Here is an 18,831-nt window from a genome sequence, read left to right as displayed (position 1 = left end):
TTAGTTGAAAAAAGGTTTTCCATTACTCTCTCTTCTGCGTTTGTTTGGCATACAGTTTGTTAAACGTAAGTTGTACCTACCTATATTTAAATCCAAAATATCCAAGCCTCCAATTTGAGGGGCACCACCTTTACCGCATATCGATTGTGCTTGCATGTGCCAGTTTTCGAAAGCGGGCATATTCCTTTTAGGTTCACTTTGCCCTTCTTTTTCTATTTCATCATTGGAAGAAATTAGTAATGGCATACACTATTGCATTTTTGAATTTTCAGTAATGGCACAGAATCTTTATCTGAGATGGCAGCTCTGGGTAATAAAAAAATGGCAATGACTAGAACATGAATCAATTTAAAATTATTTTTATTAAAATTGAGAAATGTGTAATTTTTGTGGCAGGATAATACATTTCATTAGAAAAGTTGTCTATTCAACCCAGTTATTAATAACGAAAAACTAATCTGAGGGCATCCACATGGTACCTATTTCATGTGATACTTTGATATCCACTATCATAATTATTTTTCACTATTATATCACTATTATAATTATCACTTTTAAAAGACACACCTCATTTTACATCGACATATCAAATTATTTAGTGAAGTATTCTACTGGTCAAGGCAAGTTTACTTGGAGTGTTTGACAAGTTAGCTGAGCTACCCCGGATTAGACCTGTCTCTTGAATTCACTGATAAGGCCTACTCCCTCTCATTCTTAAATAAATCATATTCTCTTCCTTTCCTTCCCTTGCTTGCATAAAATTCTTCCCTCTGACACAGGTGTTAACACCCCCTCCCCTCTCAGTACACCTCCATCCAAACCTTCTCTCTTGTAGAGGTTTTTTCTCCTCACCCACCATATCCAGCTCCTCATCATTCCTTATCCCATTTTCATCACTTCAGCTTCTCCATTCTCTTCTAAATCCACTGGTACAGTGTAATTTAATACAGAGAGTTGTCATGAGATGGTGCATGTGGAATGAAGTTGGATGCAGGGAGGAGATGGTTGCACGTCAGCTATCATGAAGCAAGTTAGTCATGCGGTGAGTCTTATTTCAGCACCCTACGGAACATCTTACACCCATATCTCAAAGGCCTCCAGTCTTTTCTCATCTTCCTTCTCAAGTATTCTCATTTCTCCACCATATTGCGCTGCATTTCACATCAAACTCTTCAATACTCTTTTCTTTATACTTTTACATAAAAATACCCTCATCAGCTCTTTTCTGTTCGTGAATGCCTCCTTTGCTGAAGCAGTTCTCTTCCTGATGCCCTTAGAAGAAAGCAAAAATTTTGAAATTATCAGCTAACACAGTGAAAGTTTCACAAGATTTATTTCTATGGTCAGGTAGCTTAGGTGATAGCGAAGTGAATTTTCACGTTCGTGCATTGATATTTTTATTGAAAAACTCATCTATTTTTTAAGCCTCTGGGAGGGAGCCCTCCCCCCCCCCTAATTCTGCCTATGTATAGTAAGCCACTGGTATGAAGCAATTTGAAAATTCAAAGAATTTCAATATTGCAGGATCAATAGCATGAACCCTCCTTCTGACATAAGTAGAAATGTAAAGCGCTTAAATTGAGTTGATCGGCCAGCACAACATTATTTGGTAATGGATGTGTATTAGCCTTCCAAGTTTCTTAACCTACTAAACTTTAATTGGTTCTGTGAATTTGGGAATCAGAACATGCATCATCATCATGCAAAAGTCATCTGAATCATATTTTTCCCCTGGTGAGCTTGGAATATCAGGTATTCATCCTCAAATCAGGCTTAATAAGTTTTTATCGCTTATAATCCACCCTTAGTCATCAAGCTAACCCCATCCTAACATCCGTTCACAGTTCAGAAGCTAGGTGACAGTGGCATTTACCCATACTTTTTAATGCTACTTGGTTATCTCGCACTTGGGCACTTTCCCTCACCATAAACATCGCTTATAAGAGCTTACCTCTACCAGGCCAGCTCTCGTAGCACCAGGGGGTGCCTCCTGCACAGGGGGTATTTTCTGCACTGGCTGGCAGCTAAAATCGTGAACTTCCGCAGCCCAAGGATTAATTGCACTAAGATAGTCAAAGAGGCCTGTTTACCCCTCTCCAGTCTTCCTATCAAAAATTGGGCTTTTCTACCACAATTGAATTATAACCGGCAACTCTGGGTTAGGAAAATTTTCAACCCAGAGGTAGTAACTTAAATTTTTTTGGAGTTTAAGTTATACTCTATAAGAGACCCAATACTATTTTTTCCAGAAGAGGATATTTATGAACAAAATTGAAGGTCACCCCATTTGTAAGTGGCTGATTCATTTGATTTTCAGTGTTCCCATGGTAGTCTTTGCTATCTTTACTCCCTCAGGTTTTTCTTTACTAGTGATATACTTTGCTTTGCCTGTGAACGCTCCTTTTTCTCGTCCTCATTCCGTACTGTTGTTGGTGATACTTGGTATTTTGGGTAAAAAAAGTTATGGAAATGAACATAGTAGTAATTAGTTATAAGAGAAAAAATTTGCCCAACAAGGAGTATGTGTGTGTGTGCTAGAGATTCAATTTTTACACTAATACATATCCCTCTGCTGGAAACTGAATTCTGTCTTTAAGTCAGAGGTGTCCATGAATAGAGGTTTTATTGTATTATGTAACATAACGATGTACTTTTTTGGAGCTTTACTTAGTCGTTTGACTGGAAGTTCCTTTTATGAGCTTAATCATGGTATGGAATCATCTTTTTGTTTTTTCTTTTTTTCCTTATGACCCTCTTTTCCTTTTTGATTTTCATGAGTGCCAATTCCATGGTTAGGATTACTAGGGATAACGTAACCCCTATGCCGAAAAGTATTACTGAAAAAAATGTATCTCCAATTGAAGCTGGCAGAAAGACTGATTTCCCGTCACATATTGTACGCTGTGGCTCAATGAAGCGCTTCTTTACATTCTGTAGTATTCCTGTTGACCACAGTTTCATTAGGCTGAAAAAAGAATAAAGTAGACATTAGAGTTCAGTGAGGAAGTGCCTGCACAATTTGTGCCAATGAGAAACCTAGGCTCTATGTGAGTTAAGCTCAAAGCCTATCAGTCAAAACAAACAATGAGTACCATATTTTGTCACCACCCCAAAGGTCTTTTCATCTTTAATTCAACAAGTACATAGAATCTATAATTGCCAAAGTGTAATATCTCAGGCTTGCAGACTCAACTGGCACACTATTTTTCTTTTTAGTGGCTAAATTAGTGATTGAAATTGAGATACTGTAGTACAAACTTTTCTGACTTCATTTAACGAGCATGCACAGCAACATTTTGTGATTTTAGGGATCCAATACTGAAAACTAATGCCTTCATTGGTCTTTCCAAAGACATCCACATTGATCATCGGATTCACATATTTTTACCCTGCATTCTCTCGTAATTTGGCTGGAAATACTTTTATGAACAAGGTTGGAGGTTTCTTTAGTTTTTTCCTATCTATTCTGTCCTTGAGCAAGGATTAATCGGAAGAATTTTCAAGTGGTGTTGAAGATGAAAAAAATGGGGGCACTTGTGAGGTTTCTATTAGGTTTCCATCCATCAAGAACTAATCTACCAAGCTTAGCAACTGTTAAAAAAATTGTAGTGCAGAATAGAGACCATATATGCTCTTTAATGAAAGCTGTGGTGGTCTATCGATCATCCTGAAAACAGATGAGATATGCTGTTCATTATGTAGAAATATACTCGAAAATTGAGGGAAAAGTGTGTTATTTTCTTTGATCCTTTTATTTTAGAAATTAGAGGGTCGCATGTTAGAACAGGAAACCTCATAAAATATAAAGAGGGAAACAAAAAGACCCAGAAATAGTGAATCAAAATAATCTATAGATCAATTGAGTATCCTGCGATAAAGGAAGAAGTTCACCATATTAGCGGACATTAAACAGTTAAGAAAGCAAGATATAAAATTGATAATTATCAGAAAAAGGAACTAATTTAGTGGGAAAATACAAAAAATATGTGAATGGAAGGACTAAAGGTAAAGAGAAAGTGGCATGAATGTAATAGGATAAGCAGCTGATGTTTTTTTCAAGAAGCGGAGAAGGTGAGTGGAAATAGCCCTTTCTTACTGATAAGGAGGATATACATTTTGAAATGGATTGGGAAAATTGAATAAATGAGACTTTGGGCAAGTGATTGGGTCGGTGTGGTGGCTAGAATGTTGGCTGTCCATACCATGGGCCTGGGTTCAAACCTTACCGGGAGCAAAGATTTTTCAGAGACTGCCAATTCTCTACTTCAGTGCTTTGCGAAAGACATTTCAAGTACAGCACTCCGCTCGTGGGATGGGGCATTAATGAGTGGTCCCCTTGGCACCTTTCATTAAAAGTAGGCTAATGCCTACACTGGATTTCTTTCCACCTTAGGTTCCCTAACCTTCCCTTTGGGGCAAATTACCTTAGTTGGCGGTCGTCTCCTCCAAGTATCATACCATGAAGTGATACTTTCAGAGGAAATCCCGGTCAGGGAATAAAAGGAAGATGCACGACTTTACTGCTGAATGATTTCTCTTAAGACTAATGAAAGGGCCTGATAAAAAGTGAACTTGGGTGCTTGATTACTTGCTTAAGTTTTTTAAACAAGCATTATTTTTTCCTCCTCCTCACTCCTGTTTTTAAGATGAAAAAACCGTAGCTGCATCAAACTTCATTCATAGTCAAAGGAACCTTTTGTGGTACTTTTTTGATGGTAAAATCATCCTCAACCAATCCAAAATATTGTAAATAAGAAAGTTAAGCTGATGCTAGCACAAAAGAAATTTTTTTGCCAAAGTAATAGAATCCAAATTTACAGCGGACATTCAAAACATTTCAGGTAATGTGACTTTGTGCCTTGAGTTGAAGTTGTTAAATATTGATTACATATTAGGGTGAAAGTTAGGGACCAAGTTTAAATATGCTCTGGCGACATATAGCTATGATGGAAAAGTGCAGCCTGCAGTACAAAATGGCAACTGCAGTAGCATTCATAGCTTCCTTCAAAGTTGTATGGCATGGGGAGATAGAGGTGTTGTGATTATCAGCTATGGACCTCATTTGCCATGACTTTTGGTCATATTTGGTGAAAAATCATTTGGAGGGTTTAGATAGAAAGAACTTCCAAACTGCACTTTTGGATAGGTAATGATAATTAATTATGTGCTTGGTTTCAGGGTTGTACATTTAGAGATGGATTAAGAAGACCAGCTAGTTGAATTATTTGTAACATATTGGATAATCTTATGAAGCTGTTGTATAGCATGTGCCAACTATTGAACCGGATGACTTGGTGACGCTCCCTACTGTACTTCCTAGGGTGTGATATCTAAGGTAAATTTGAGGGAAATTCCCATATGAATGGGTAGCTGATAAATACAGCAGCTTGAAAAATAGGGATAAAGAACTAGAGATCTTTGAGGACTTTCAAGTGATGGGAGGGGTTAAGGCAGACTAGAGGCGAACATATTTTAAAAGTTGAATTCATAATCGTTGTATTGAAAACATACTGAAATTGATTATGTATATATGTAGTATAAACACATAATTACTGATAATTGAAAATATCCTTTATTGGAGAATATTTCTGCAGGCCAAAACTGCTTGCAATTTTCAGCACATCTCCTGGTAATTCTGCTATCTTGCAGGCTGCATCACGAGGCAACATTTCTTCTCCTTGTAAGTTAGCTTCTAACTTAAACTCCTCACCTTTATCTTTCTGCAAAAAAATAATGGAAAAATTGTGCATCTATCATCTCTAAATCATAAAAAAGGTTGCAATATCAAATGCTATCTGATATTTGCCACTGGATTGAATTACCTCTAAATTATCTTCAATAGCTCCAACTTTGATTCCAGCAAGTATGAGAAGAGACTCAAGACTCTCTCCCAGGAAAGCATACTTTTGATTCTGGCTCACTTTTAGAAGACCTTCAATAGGATACTTTAATAAGCTAGATGGATTTATTTGGATTTTCTTCTTCCACAGAATGCCCATCGAGGAATTCTTGGGAGCATTCTGAAAGTTTTTGTTGTTATTTTTAAGTACATCAGTTACAGTAGATCCATTGAATAATATTAAAAAAATAAATTGTTACATGTAATACATTGCTGAACAATCCAGCTCAACTCTGTATGAAGACATGACTAGCATTATGCGGTATGAAGACATGACTAGCATTTTAAATAGATGCAATTGAGGATAGCTCTAAAATAATTGATGAAACCAAAAAGTAAATTTACTATGATGGATTAAAAATGCTTGCAGAAAAGTTCCATGGTGTCCTACCAATACCTCATGCGAAGAATAATATTTATTTTATTCGCTTTATCTACAACCTTGTATTATAGGAAATGCCTGCACATTCATTTGGATACTTTAGCTGCACTGGTCAGAGTAACTTACAATTACTCCTGGTAGGACCACCCATGCAATATGTACAGGGGTAAGGGTAGGAACCAGTTCATAGGTGATCCGTGTGTTGCTGTCTTATTAAAATCACTGCTAGAACGGATTTGCGAAGCCCAACAAATTATTTCTCCCCTCAGCAGAACGAAATGAGCTGTGGAAGAATAGAGAAGGCACTCCAAGATATAAAGTTTAGTGAAGTGGTATCGTGGAAAGCATCCCATCTGAGAAGAAAGATTTCATGCTTTCCCGGCGAATAGACTTAGTCAAGAGTTCTCAGGATCGCCACCGGGTCTGGAACTGCATAACTGCCGACGTTTCGATGTCCGACTCGGTCATCATCCTCAGGGCTGAGTGTCAAGTGAGAATTTTCACTTGCTTATATACAGTCACTCTGGTGGTCAGGTGACTGCTAATTGGCTGTCGTCAGTGGCACGCTCTGATTGGCTGGCGTGATGGTCTTGCCTAGCCTTTTGGATAGTCTTGAGCACAGGTTTCCAAGTGTTGTTCAATGCATATCCGGAATCTCTGTTGACGGTATTCTTGGCCAGTCTAATTTCAATAGACTCTTTGATGAGTCGATCCCAAAAGCCATTGGATCGGCAGAGCATCTTGATGTCATCAAACTTAACTGTATTTCTGCATTCCATCCAATGCTCTGTGATGTGTTGACTTTTCGGGCTGTCCTAGGTGCAGGTGGCACTCGTGTTCTTTGAGCCGCGTATCTATAGTGCGGCCCGTCTCACCAATGTATATCTTCCTGCACCCACATGGCACTTGGTAAATGCCAGGAGTCTTCAATCCAATCAGATCTTTTGCTTTGACGAGGACGGATCGCGGATCTTTTTTGGTGGTTTGTGGATGCCTGTATGTTGAATCTCTTCAGAATTCTCACCAATTTCCCCGACACGCCTTCGCAGCTGGTTCGTCTCTTTCTCCATCTTCTCTCCTTGAGTTGGTCTAGGATAAGGACCTTTTTAGGGCCTTAGAAATTTGTCTCTCATCATATCCATTCTGCTGGAAGGTTTTTCGAAGGCGCTTTAGTTCTGGTGCCAGGCTATCTTTGTCCGAGATGGATACGGCTCGATGAATCAGGCTTTTCATTACTGCCATTCTCTGCTAAGGGTGGTGGTGACTACATCCATATAAGTAAAGGTCGGTGTGGGTGGGTTTTCGGTAAACGCTCATCTTTAGGTAAATTTAAAATTTAGCCACCACTTGTATTCCGAATTAACTTAAAATTGGGGAGTAACTGCTCTTTCACTTGTAAACATCGAAAAATCCTTCGCCGCTGATAGGAGTGAACGCGAGCCTGGATGGTAACCGTGATGCAAATGACAATATTAACATTGGTGTATATATGGGTATATATTTACATATTTTTCACATGATGATGAGGAGAAATAAATATTGGAGTATTATGCTCAAAATGCTCCAAAAATTTTATTATTACTATATGTGCTGTGTAAGTTTACTGAATGACTCAGATGTTCCTCTCTCTTCCTCGCACGATATGTTAGTCACCGGAAAAATCCTTAAATTCCTCTCCACTTTCTTCAATGGTGGAATTGTTTGGCTGTGGAAAGGGAAGGGCCTTCCTACCTCTGAAATCGTGCTTTGGGCTCTGAGCGAGGGCTAAAGTAGTCAAGTTGCACCATTTGCACAACCCGATCAAGTCAAATAGATCCCCAGTGGACAAGGAACACGTAAGCAGTACGCGAAGGTCGACTCCGGAGAATAACAGAGATGGCTGTGCCAAGTATGTGGACTGACTTTTGAAAGTGACTGTACATAAAGGTATGAATTCAGAATTTTTTAGTCACTAGGTGTATGTGAGCTGGGTAAAATAGTGTTTATAGTGTTACTACTAAGAAATGGTGAAGAGAAATTGAACATTGGGGTATGACCTGCTTTATTAGATCATACCTATTGATGTAGGTTTAAAACCTCCATCTTCTGGGATGGTTAAAAGTTTCCATTTGTTTAATAAGAGTAGCCTCTCACCTTCATCAACCACCTGTCCCAACTCCCATTGAGGATACCCATTTCCCAATCTGGAGATTTTGCCAGATCATCAATATTTCTTACTTCAGGGATAAATCGATGAACAGCATGTATAGATGTCAATTTTGCTGAGTACCCAGTGCTTGCGATTGTGAAGAGGATGGAGCCACTTAATATAATTAACCGAGTTGATGACCTTGAATCTTCTGAAGATGAATCTGTAAAGAAGTGGCATTGGTTAGTGATTCTTTAAATGCTTGTTTAGTATTATGGCAATGTTTTGAAGGCCTTTTAGACATAGAACATTGACCATTCATATCCACCAGTGTTATTACTTCATTGAGACTGATGTGACATCTGATATTACCCTTGACAGTCATCTTCAGAAATAGAACTGGGGAAAAAAATCACCTATACCTTGCCAGTATTTTTCATCGATGTCCTTGGTATACAAAAATTGACCATATGGATCTACGAACTGCAAAACTGACTTTGGCACCCTTTAAAACCTATGGTTCGACACGTTGGTCATCGTGATGGCCCGACGTAAGTCTATGACCTTTGACCCCCATTGTGATCCTCGGAGGTCAAAATATCAACAATACGGATCTATGAATTGCCTAACCAACTTTGGAACCCCTCAAAACCTATGGTTTGACACGTTGGTTGTCATGATGGCCCGACTTTTAACTCTATGACCTTTGACCCCCATTGTGACCCTTGGAGGTAAATTAGTGAATAATACGGGTATTTGGACAATACCAATGACTTGGGCGCCCTATAAAACCCATGGATCGACACCTTTGTTGGTATGCTATTCTTTTTGCCACCCTTATGACCTTGACGGTGACTTTACTGGGTCAACAGTTGAATTTTTGTAAATAAAAGTGTTATTTTTGGGTTTCACGTGACTTAAACCAAGATGACATTTCAAACTTAAGAAATGACATCTTGGTCAATGAAATTCAGGCATTTTTCTATCTCGATTTTTTTAACATTGAAATCCCATAAGGCAAATTCAAATTTATGGTTTGGACTCAAATTGTGAGGTCAATAGGTCAAAATTGTAAAATTTTGCTTACACTCAACAAAACTTAGGACCTTTCCCCATACGTGTGCCAATTTTCATGAACATTGCTCGATGGAAAGTTACTAAAATTATAGATCAAAAATGACACACGACCCTTGGGACAGTCTGTTTACTTGGGTGAACAACTAAGGATATTGTAAAAGTCAAATTATAATTGAAGTACATAATATGGCAAGCCACAATGGGAAGTGAAGATTTCCAATAGGAATGGAAAATGAGTAGGAGATGGGTTTTTATGTTTGCATGTAGAGATGACAATTTACTCTTTAAAGTAAAGAAGAAACCTACATGTTAGATGAGTGGTATTGTATATTAAAGTCAAGCCTTTACAAGTTATATTGCATTGAAATAGATTTTGTGAATATATACATATATTACCTTGGTCAATGATTTGATTCCTGGAATATTTCCTCCTTGAAAGAGTATTTTCTCCTTTTTGTCCAGTTTTTTTATTTTTTTGCTTAGAGTACAAATGTTTATTTTTTACTATTCCATACAAAAGTCTCGACATTTTTTGAAAGAATGCTATTAGAAGGAAGCATGTGATGAGGAAAGTCCACAAATTCTTTGTGAAAGGGCGGAAGTAAAGATCAATCTGATATGGTGATGGCGAAGAATTAACAAAAAGGCGGCTCCTATAAAACAATAGCAATGATGGTTGATAGATAGTGAATTAAAACTCCATATCTGTAGTTGATGGAAATATTAATTTTGGATGAACATGCATAAAACGATTATGATATAAATGTTTGAAATTTATTGTTAGAATTAAATTAAACCCAAACAATATAGTTATACATTTTTTGGTATTATTTCAAATCTATTTTTAATCTTCCATGTGTGGAAGAATATCTCTGGTTATATGATTGATGATGCATTGAAAATTATGTATTTTTTTATCACCAAAGTGATATTTACCTGTTAAATCATTTTAATGTAAAATAGTGTTCTCTTGATGATGCAAATTAAAAGCCAAGAGTAGTAATAGTAATGTCATTAATTTCTAAAAACTACTTAGGTACCCTCCTATGGAAAATATTGAATGCTCAAAGTTTGGCTTGTTAATATTTTCAAGCAACTATTCTTTACTTTTCCAATTTACACTTGAACTATACCTGAGATTAAAGTGACCCCTTTTCATTTTCAGTAAATATTTTTAATTCTTGCTTGTGTAAACCATGTTTTGCCTTGTGTTAATTTTCATGGAAAAAGGAATTCGCTTTTATAAAATTTTATGCTCACTGGCTCCTATTGGCTTCTGCATAATCACTTAATTTTGCTGATAACGGCATGAGAAAAAGTCTACGGTTCTAATGTCATGCTTATATGGATAAAATATGTATTGTAATTTGATATTATTGTCATAAAATCCCATTGTGATTTGTGTATTTTTATCAATGTTTCCCCCTGGCTTAATTGAAATTGAATATGTATTGCATAAACCCTATTTATTTATTTAATTATTCATTTTATTCATCTTACCCCTTAAATGACATTTTTACAATCATGTTTAAAATAAAATCCGAACCAGGAATATCCCTCTCCCTTGCGCGAAAATTCCACAGAGAAAAAATCGTTTGCCTTGAACGAGAATTGAACTGGGGTCTATAATTATTTCATCACATTTCATGTGTATGCATCTCAAGTAATGATGCCAATTTGAAAATGTTGCCCACAGCTATGTAAAGGTTGCCATCCACTGATCTGCATAAAGGAGACTTGGATGCCTTAATTGAAATGCTTCAAGTAGTTATTTTTACACTTATTTCAATTAAAAATCTTAAAATATGTATGCATCCATTTAAGGGTAAATTATAAGTACCCGTAAATTACCTTTGAAACATCAGTGGTGCAGTTAGGTCAATCACTGGCAATCTCCATTTACTTTCAGATATTCCACACAAAGCAATATCTGCCCTTTTTGAAGCCAGGTATCCAACTACACCAGTCCAGTTATTTCCAAGTTCCTTGATTTTTCCATATGAATATCCAGGTATATATGCCAGAGAGTACCTAAAGTTTAGGAAGTTAGAATGGACAATTTTCTTTCTTTACACTTAACAAGGTTAAGTTAATCCTTTGGTAGTTTAATTGTGTATTTAGCATTTTATTTGTACATATTTTCTGACAACTAATACTGAAATACCTCTACTCGCTGCTGAAGCACAGTGAATTGATTAATAATATACAGTTAAAGATTAATAATCGAAATACTTGTGACCAGACGCATTCCGGATTAACGATACTTCTGGTGAATAGATCAGTTACTGGACGTAGGCAACACTGTAATACAGAAAATATATTTTTTTCGCAAGGTGCATCGGCATCAGCGGTAATGATGAATTGTTGAGTAAAGGAAAAAATCAGTTAATGAGAAAAACACAATCAATTAAAAAATTTATGCTTAAAGACGTGATTATATAAGATTCAAAACATATAAAAAGTTCTTCTCAAATCACGATGGTAGCTAATTTGTGAAAGTAATCTGGATGAGACCACCTGTATGTGAAAGGAAAATAGCACAGCATTTTTCTAATCGAACTAGAACATCAGTATATTGCCCCTCCATTTTAGTCAGCCCGTGTAGCAAATCCATGTCATTTTCCGGAGTGTCCAGGGACCGGGAGAATCGGGGCTTAAGCCTGATTTCTTAGTACCTGAAATTATGCTTGAATTATTCATGAATATTTGCTCCACCTTCGAATGGAAAATATTTTATCAAATTCATTTATTTCAAATTCATTTCGCGTAACATTTTGCCATTTCAACACCCATTTTCTGGTCTAAAAAGTGACTGTCTTAATTTCAAGTGCAACAGGATAGTAGAATTTTTACAGCCACATCGAAACGTGGAATATGTCAGAAAAGACAACGGAATTTAATTCCTGTCTTTCTTCCTTCTAGATTTAGTAATAGGGTAGTTTCCTTCATCCAAGGAAACAAAAGGCATTGATTGCAATTCGTTGGCCACCATTAGTGTATTTATTATATAAAAATTATTTGGTTTTTAGAAATTCCAAGTCAGACGAATGGCAATGGTCAATTTTAACCACATTTGAAAAAGGCCAGATTGGCGCACATGCGATGCCACTCCACGTGACGTCAAAGAGACCTAGATTCTCTATGACTAGTTGGGAGTTTTACATCATCTGAGATTACCAATGTATGCATGAGGCACAGAGCTCAGGGAAACATCTCTTATTAATCACCTATTTAAACTGCCTATGGTTGGAAAGTTTCCTTCTTTTGATAAAGATTTTGATATCTAGCAGGGTACTCTGCTACCTGCTAGCAGCCTGCATCGCAGCGGTGCACATATCCTCGCCCCAAGGTCACCTCACACGGTGGCAGCAGGAATCAGAATGATGTCACATGGGCTTTTCCCAGCATTCATATTCAGCCGTCTCATTTTCGCACACTTGAAAATTTTCACTTTTCATTTAATTGCAAAAAATAGATATTGTCATTTAAAAATCTAAAAGCGTGGAATGCGTACTCCAGGAGTAATTATCTTTCTATTTAGGTAATAAAAAATAATAGGAAACCACCCTATTGTCAAGTTTTAGAATTTTATTGTAAATATAAAAAAAAACAGTATAATGTTATTGCGACTGTAATAAGGAAAAAATATCCATAATAAAAAATAACAAAAAATTACAATAATTAAATATAAATGACTGGACTTGAGTGGACTTATTCCAAGCCAACACGTTGTAAGTCAAAATTAAGAATTTTTGTGACTCTGTTGCTCCTCTGTTTAGAATGTAAGTTTCTGCTATCACAAACAACACACTACACTCGCAACATAAACATATGAAAAAAAAATTCATTGTTATGTCCACTGACTGGTTGGGGTAAAGATTGCTTTCCAGGTACAGCTCAAGCGCGCCTAAGGTGCGTCATCATGAATAAATATTTTGTTGAACCCAATTTAAATTTACACTTTATGAAAACATAAATTAATCTATAAAACTCTGTAAAATATGGTGAATGTCTTGAGGTCACTAATGAGAAATCCATAAATTAAATGTAAACTTTCTGTTACTTAGGGTAAGTCTTTAAATTAGGAACGTAAAATAATACATAAATATAATATTATTTGAAAGTATTTAAGTAATTTTGGGTGTTTTCTAATTCTAATCTATCCCAGTAATCACACAAGATTAAGTTTTCCTGGGTATCACACAATTACTTGTACCACTTCTTTTTTACAGAGTGCAACCCGGCTTTCAATGAATTATCATCATCTTCAGGTACAAATTATGATTTGTAAAATCATAATTTCCGCTTGAAGATGATGATAATTCATTGGAACCCGGGTCGCGCTCTGTAAAAAAGAAGTGGTATAAGTAACTGTCTGATATCCAGGAAAACTTATAATGGAATATCACAAAGTTAATCAAGAGTTAGTGAATTTTGTTTACACAAGATTAATCTGGAATTTTGTAAATTTTCCCTGGAAAACCTGGAACCATGCATTAATTTTTCTTCTTTAATTGGCTGGACACCTTGTTTTCACGGACTTCTTGGTAATTATTAAATTCTCCTGTTGAAGGTAATCTCACTTCAAATACACTACCGTAAATAACAACTTATCGTGAATTTCAAGTCTTAAATTTAATATTAGAAGTCGCAGCTAATCTTACAAGTACGAATATTGTTTTATTTGTATTTATTGTTTTTGGAATATTAATCCTACATTTCTATGTTAGTATTTGTATACCTGTACTTACGTAAAGTTTATGGAGTCCATAATTGTTTTGAATACTTCTCCAAAAAAACCTCCTGTTACTTCCAGGGTGCCCTTGGAGTTTCGACGGAAATCAGTTATATATTGTCTCATCTGTAAAATTTAAGTGAAGTTTATGATATTAATGAGCGGAAAAAATCTAATTGGTCTGATTAGAAACATCATTACTGTGAATAAATGATATTAATGAAATTTAATTTTCCATTAGCCAATGTCAGAGAAAATTTTAGTTTGAAAAAAATATTTAAGTAGCTGGTGGAGTTAGAAGATCATTATAATGTATTTTATCTCTACTCATCTGAGAATGGGCTTGATTTACCATTTTGAGCATTAGAAATGATGAATAAATGCCATGAGCAAAGAGGAAAATTTCTACAAGGACAATATTTTCCATTTGGAAAGTTAAAATGCTTTAATACATATTCTCATTGTGCACAAAATAAAATATGGCAATGACAATCCTCGATTGTAGATCACAAGTCTTTGACAATCTATTGTTATAAATGAAGCGTTTTTATCTCACTAACGACTCAGTTTCTTCAAGAGAATTGGATTATTTCTGCTTACTCCAACAGTTATGGCTTTGAGGCGTATTCCTTCCAAGTTGGATCGTTTCACGTATTTATAGGGTAGTTTTTCTGCCCTTAGTGTCCATAGCCTGGAGGGTGGTATCTGAGTTTCAGGATTGGATGTAACACGTGGTACAATAGTTGAAGGTTCTTCTACATCAATTGGACTCCAGTCACCCACGTGAATTATCCTCAGTGGCTTATTTAGTGCTACGTGGTAAACCTCCCATAACTAAGCGTAAAGAAAGCATCCATTTTTTGAAATAATGAACAAGGCAAGGTTTCACTTAAGACCTTTATTATTTCATATTTGAAGCTCTCGCAAAATATTGGTTTGACTTTTTTGAATGCGTCATTGGTAATAATGATACTAAGGCTGTAAAAAGCATGTTTAATGATTTTCCTGGGTTCAAAATTTTACGTCAGTGAGTGAATTATTGAATTTAATTAAATGCTAAATTTGAAATAATGGATTTAGAATCACATTTTGAATTAGAAATTTGTAATGTTCAAATTAACATATTTATGTAAATGTGTTTCATAGTTGATATTATTTTCCTTTTAAATATATCTGGAAATATTTTAAATGCCACTTAAATATTGCCCACCTTCACTGCCTGTGATGGATGTAAAACTCCAAAATGAACATTGCTATCAGTGTAGATACCAAGTTGTTGGAGCAGTTCTTCCAAATAGTTCTGCTTATTCATTGGAGTTAAAATGAGCCAATTATATCGAGAACGGAAGAGCCTGAGATCTGAAAACTAGAAAAGAGAGTTATTAATCCTTGTTTTTGCTAATTTATAGGCAAAATAATTTGCTTTTTGGTTCAAATATTATAAAGATTGGCCATGACATTCTCGAAAATAATAACTATTTTCTGCAAGGTCTGTGCATCTTTCTAAAACATCTAAACGTAATCTTGACTTTAAAAAATTAACGAAATAAATAGTCATAGTTTTATTTTCCTTCTATTGATGAATGTTATTTAGTATTTTTCGAGACCTATTATCTTGAGGTTCAAGAAACTAATGGAGAAGCTACTTATTTTTCACTAATAAATTTATGCTCTCAAATGATTAATTGTAAAAATGGTGACTTTTTAATTCCTCCTTTTACTTCCTCAGTTTTGTTCAAAATTCTTTGCTCTACTATTTAGCATTCCTTGGGGACAAATAATGGCTCAAGGTGTTTTTCATCGCCTAATTTTACAAGATTTTTAAAGGTGATTTTGATGTATGACGTTAATAAAATGAAATATGTAGCAAAATATGTTTAAATTTAACAATGTGTAAAAATGAAATATGTTCAAATATCCTATTTTAATGCTACCAAGATAATATATTTTCCAATTGTGATAAAATTGAAAACGTATGCCGTGGATTTATGGAGTCTTGTAGAGATAAGGCTCATGGAATAATAAAATATTACTCCCAGGAGTCAATCAGGCAAAATCAACCATCATTGGATTATTTTTACATTTTGAAGGAATATTTGTTATGCGGGGAAAAGACGAAAAATGCCATGCATGAATTGAATAATAAATTTTCATGACTTTTCAAATTAAAGGTGGACCATCTTTGTTGAAAATTCTCAAAATATAGAGGCACTTATCGTGGCAAATGTTTAGAGGGAAGGAGACTCAATTTCTTCGTACAATGCAGGTTATTATTGCATGGTTATAACTGTAAATTAAAAAATGGAAACCTCTGATTTCAAAAGTTTATGACAAGAATTTGATGGCATGCCTTTGTAAAGGGTATAATGAGTCTTGTCTCCACAAATATAATTCCTATGTCAATATAATTGTAATTTCCATTATTTATCATCACGGTGATGTATTTGAATAATACATTTATGCATGAGTCGAAAGGCCTTATTATTTTTATTAAGTTTAGACGAGTAATTTATTGAGAAAGCAAGAAAAGAAGCTTGAACATGTGTTCAATATCAGTCGATGTAGCCTACTTGATAGTAGCTAATCATGCTTCTTTATTGTTTCTTTGATGCATAAAAAAATAATTAAAAAAATTCTCTGCTGTCAAGAAAACAGGAATGAGCTCAAATTGGTCTTTTCTATGAATGCCGGTTTGTTGTTATCAGGCCGGTTTGTTGTTAGTTATGTGAGAAGTGATTTGAATTTTACTTTGGACGCTATCGAGGCTTATGAGATTTCCGTCTATAATGTATGAGTACATAAATTTCTGCCTATTAAAAGTAACATGTTATTTGGTTATCAATTATCTTGTTGCACTGTCAATTTTAAGTTCTGAATGATTGTACAGATAAAATTACTCGTTTCAGATGAGCTCCCACACTTGTAGATGACCCGTCATACATTACTGTCAAGAGTGTTGCAAATCCTCCAGGAGGCTTCGCCATTATCGGAAGCTTGTGATATCCATGAGGTGGAAGGTCAATTACTGTGATACTGATGTCATTGCTTATAAGATATTTCACTAAGTATATCCATCCACTGGAAAGTTCAGTAGACCACCATCCTGTTCATGGAGGAATGTGAAATAAAGGTGTGAATTAAGAATCTTTCTAATCGCATTTAAAAGTATATGCTACTGATTAAATTACTACTTATGACTGGAATATAGGAAAATGTCACAAAGGAATGAGAAAAGTGATAAGAAATTAAATTATTAAATTAATATCATGTTAAACCACATCAAAATCCGAGGAACAAAGGATATTAGAATAGTTAAATACAGATAATTACTAGAGTAATGTGAAAGCTGATGTGCGAATGTAAAGAAGAGATATTGAAAATGAATTTCCTAATCCTGTTAGTTTATTTGCAATTTAGAAGCTAATTTAATGATATAATTTATGTGAAACAGCGTTAAATGGTTAGAAAATCTTTCTCTTTCTGGGAAAAGTGGGCAAACCACCAAAGTTTTAAACAACTTTGAGTGCGTTTTTTCTATCTTTATTATATTTTGGTTATTTTCACTCAAGGATTTATTTGTTTGCACACGTTAGTGAAAATGGATGCTACATATTTTCATGCATATAGTTTATTGAAAAAAAATTCTCACCCGATTTCAGGTCAGCATAAATCAGGACCTTGGATTGCTGTCTTAGCAAGCAGTATTGTCTCAGAAACTCTCCAAATATCCCCGAGTCTAAGCTGTAGCTTAGTTTTTGGGAAGAAGTTTCTCCGCAGATGAAGAAAATGAAGAAGATGGAGGCCATCATCTTGCTCGTTTTCTTCATAACTGTTAACCTGAGGAGTGAAAACAGCTTCAGCCTTCGATTGATTAGTAACATAAAATTAATGTTATACATCCCTTTTGTAAATGTGGTTAAATGCCAGTTTTAAGGAACTTTTTGCAATTGAAGGAATGCTCTAGATATGCATTAAATGGTTAAATTTTGAAGCCTATCGTTTCATATGTGCTGTCATTGATGTGTTTTGGGATGAGCATATTTTTCAAATCCTTGGAGCTCCTGTGAAAAATGCCATACTCTGGGTATGCCTGAATGTTTCCATCCTAAAATATTGGTTTATCCGATTCGACACGGTTAAGTTTCACTTCTCTTGCTGAATTTTTTAACTATTATGAAAATACGCTCTGTTGCTAGTGCAATAGCTTTCTTAATTTTGTGTGCAAATAATTTCATATATAGCGAGAACTTAAACAAATTTGAAGCAACCAGCAAGAATTACAGGAGTATACAGGAGTCTTTTAAAGTCTATAGGCCCTTCCAGTGTAGACAAGGCGAACTGAAAACTGTATTTGAATATTCAATTCATTTACAATAATAATACTCCAAAAACATACGATGCTAACAGACACTCATTTCTTGCATCAATCCTTCTGTTTCATGTTGTTTTTTTATATTAATATGATTTTTTGGTTCTACTCGTTAGCTTTATTATGTTTCACCAATGGTATACAGTAAATTTTTCAGACGTTTAAGGAATTAAGGAAAGTTTCCTAGGAATATTCTCAATGATAGTTGGGGCAGAGAATTATTTTAAATTTTTTCTAGGTG

At 35.3% G+C, this 18,831-nt stretch overlaps 1 protein-coding gene and 1 long non-coding RNA gene across 2 annotated transcripts; one reads left to right on the top strand and one right to left on the bottom strand.

The window, feature by feature from the left end:
• Positions 1-5,549: 5,549 nt before the first annotated feature.
• On the bottom strand, positions 5,550-6,268 carry LOC124154925. The gene is made up of 2 exons (XM_046528700.1): positions 5,823-6,268; positions 5,550-5,720 (listed from the first exon to the last, which is right to left on the bottom strand). Exons 1-2 carry the CDS (start codon positions 5,997-5,999, stop codon positions 5,550-5,552), a joined length of 348 nt encoding a protein of 115 aa, XP_046384656.1. The 5' UTR covers positions 6,000-6,268.
• A 1,777-nt stretch (positions 6,269-8,045) lies between these two features.
• Positions 8,046-18,212, top strand: LOC124155507. Its single transcript, XR_006864195.1, has 4 exons — positions 8,046-8,651; positions 11,396-11,497; positions 17,128-17,351; positions 17,881-18,212. It is a non-coding gene; the product is annotated as an uncharacterized LOC124155507 (long non-coding RNA).
• Positions 18,213-18,831: the final 619 nt, after the last annotated feature.

The sequence above is a fragment of the Ischnura elegans genome, chromosome 3 (assembly GCF_921293095.1).
Source record: "Ischnura elegans chromosome 3, ioIscEleg1.1, whole genome shotgun sequence".
Classification (NCBI taxonomy): domain Eukaryota; kingdom Metazoa; phylum Arthropoda; class Insecta; order Odonata; family Coenagrionidae; genus Ischnura; species Ischnura elegans.
This window is presented reverse-complemented; position numbering and strand designations above follow the sequence as displayed.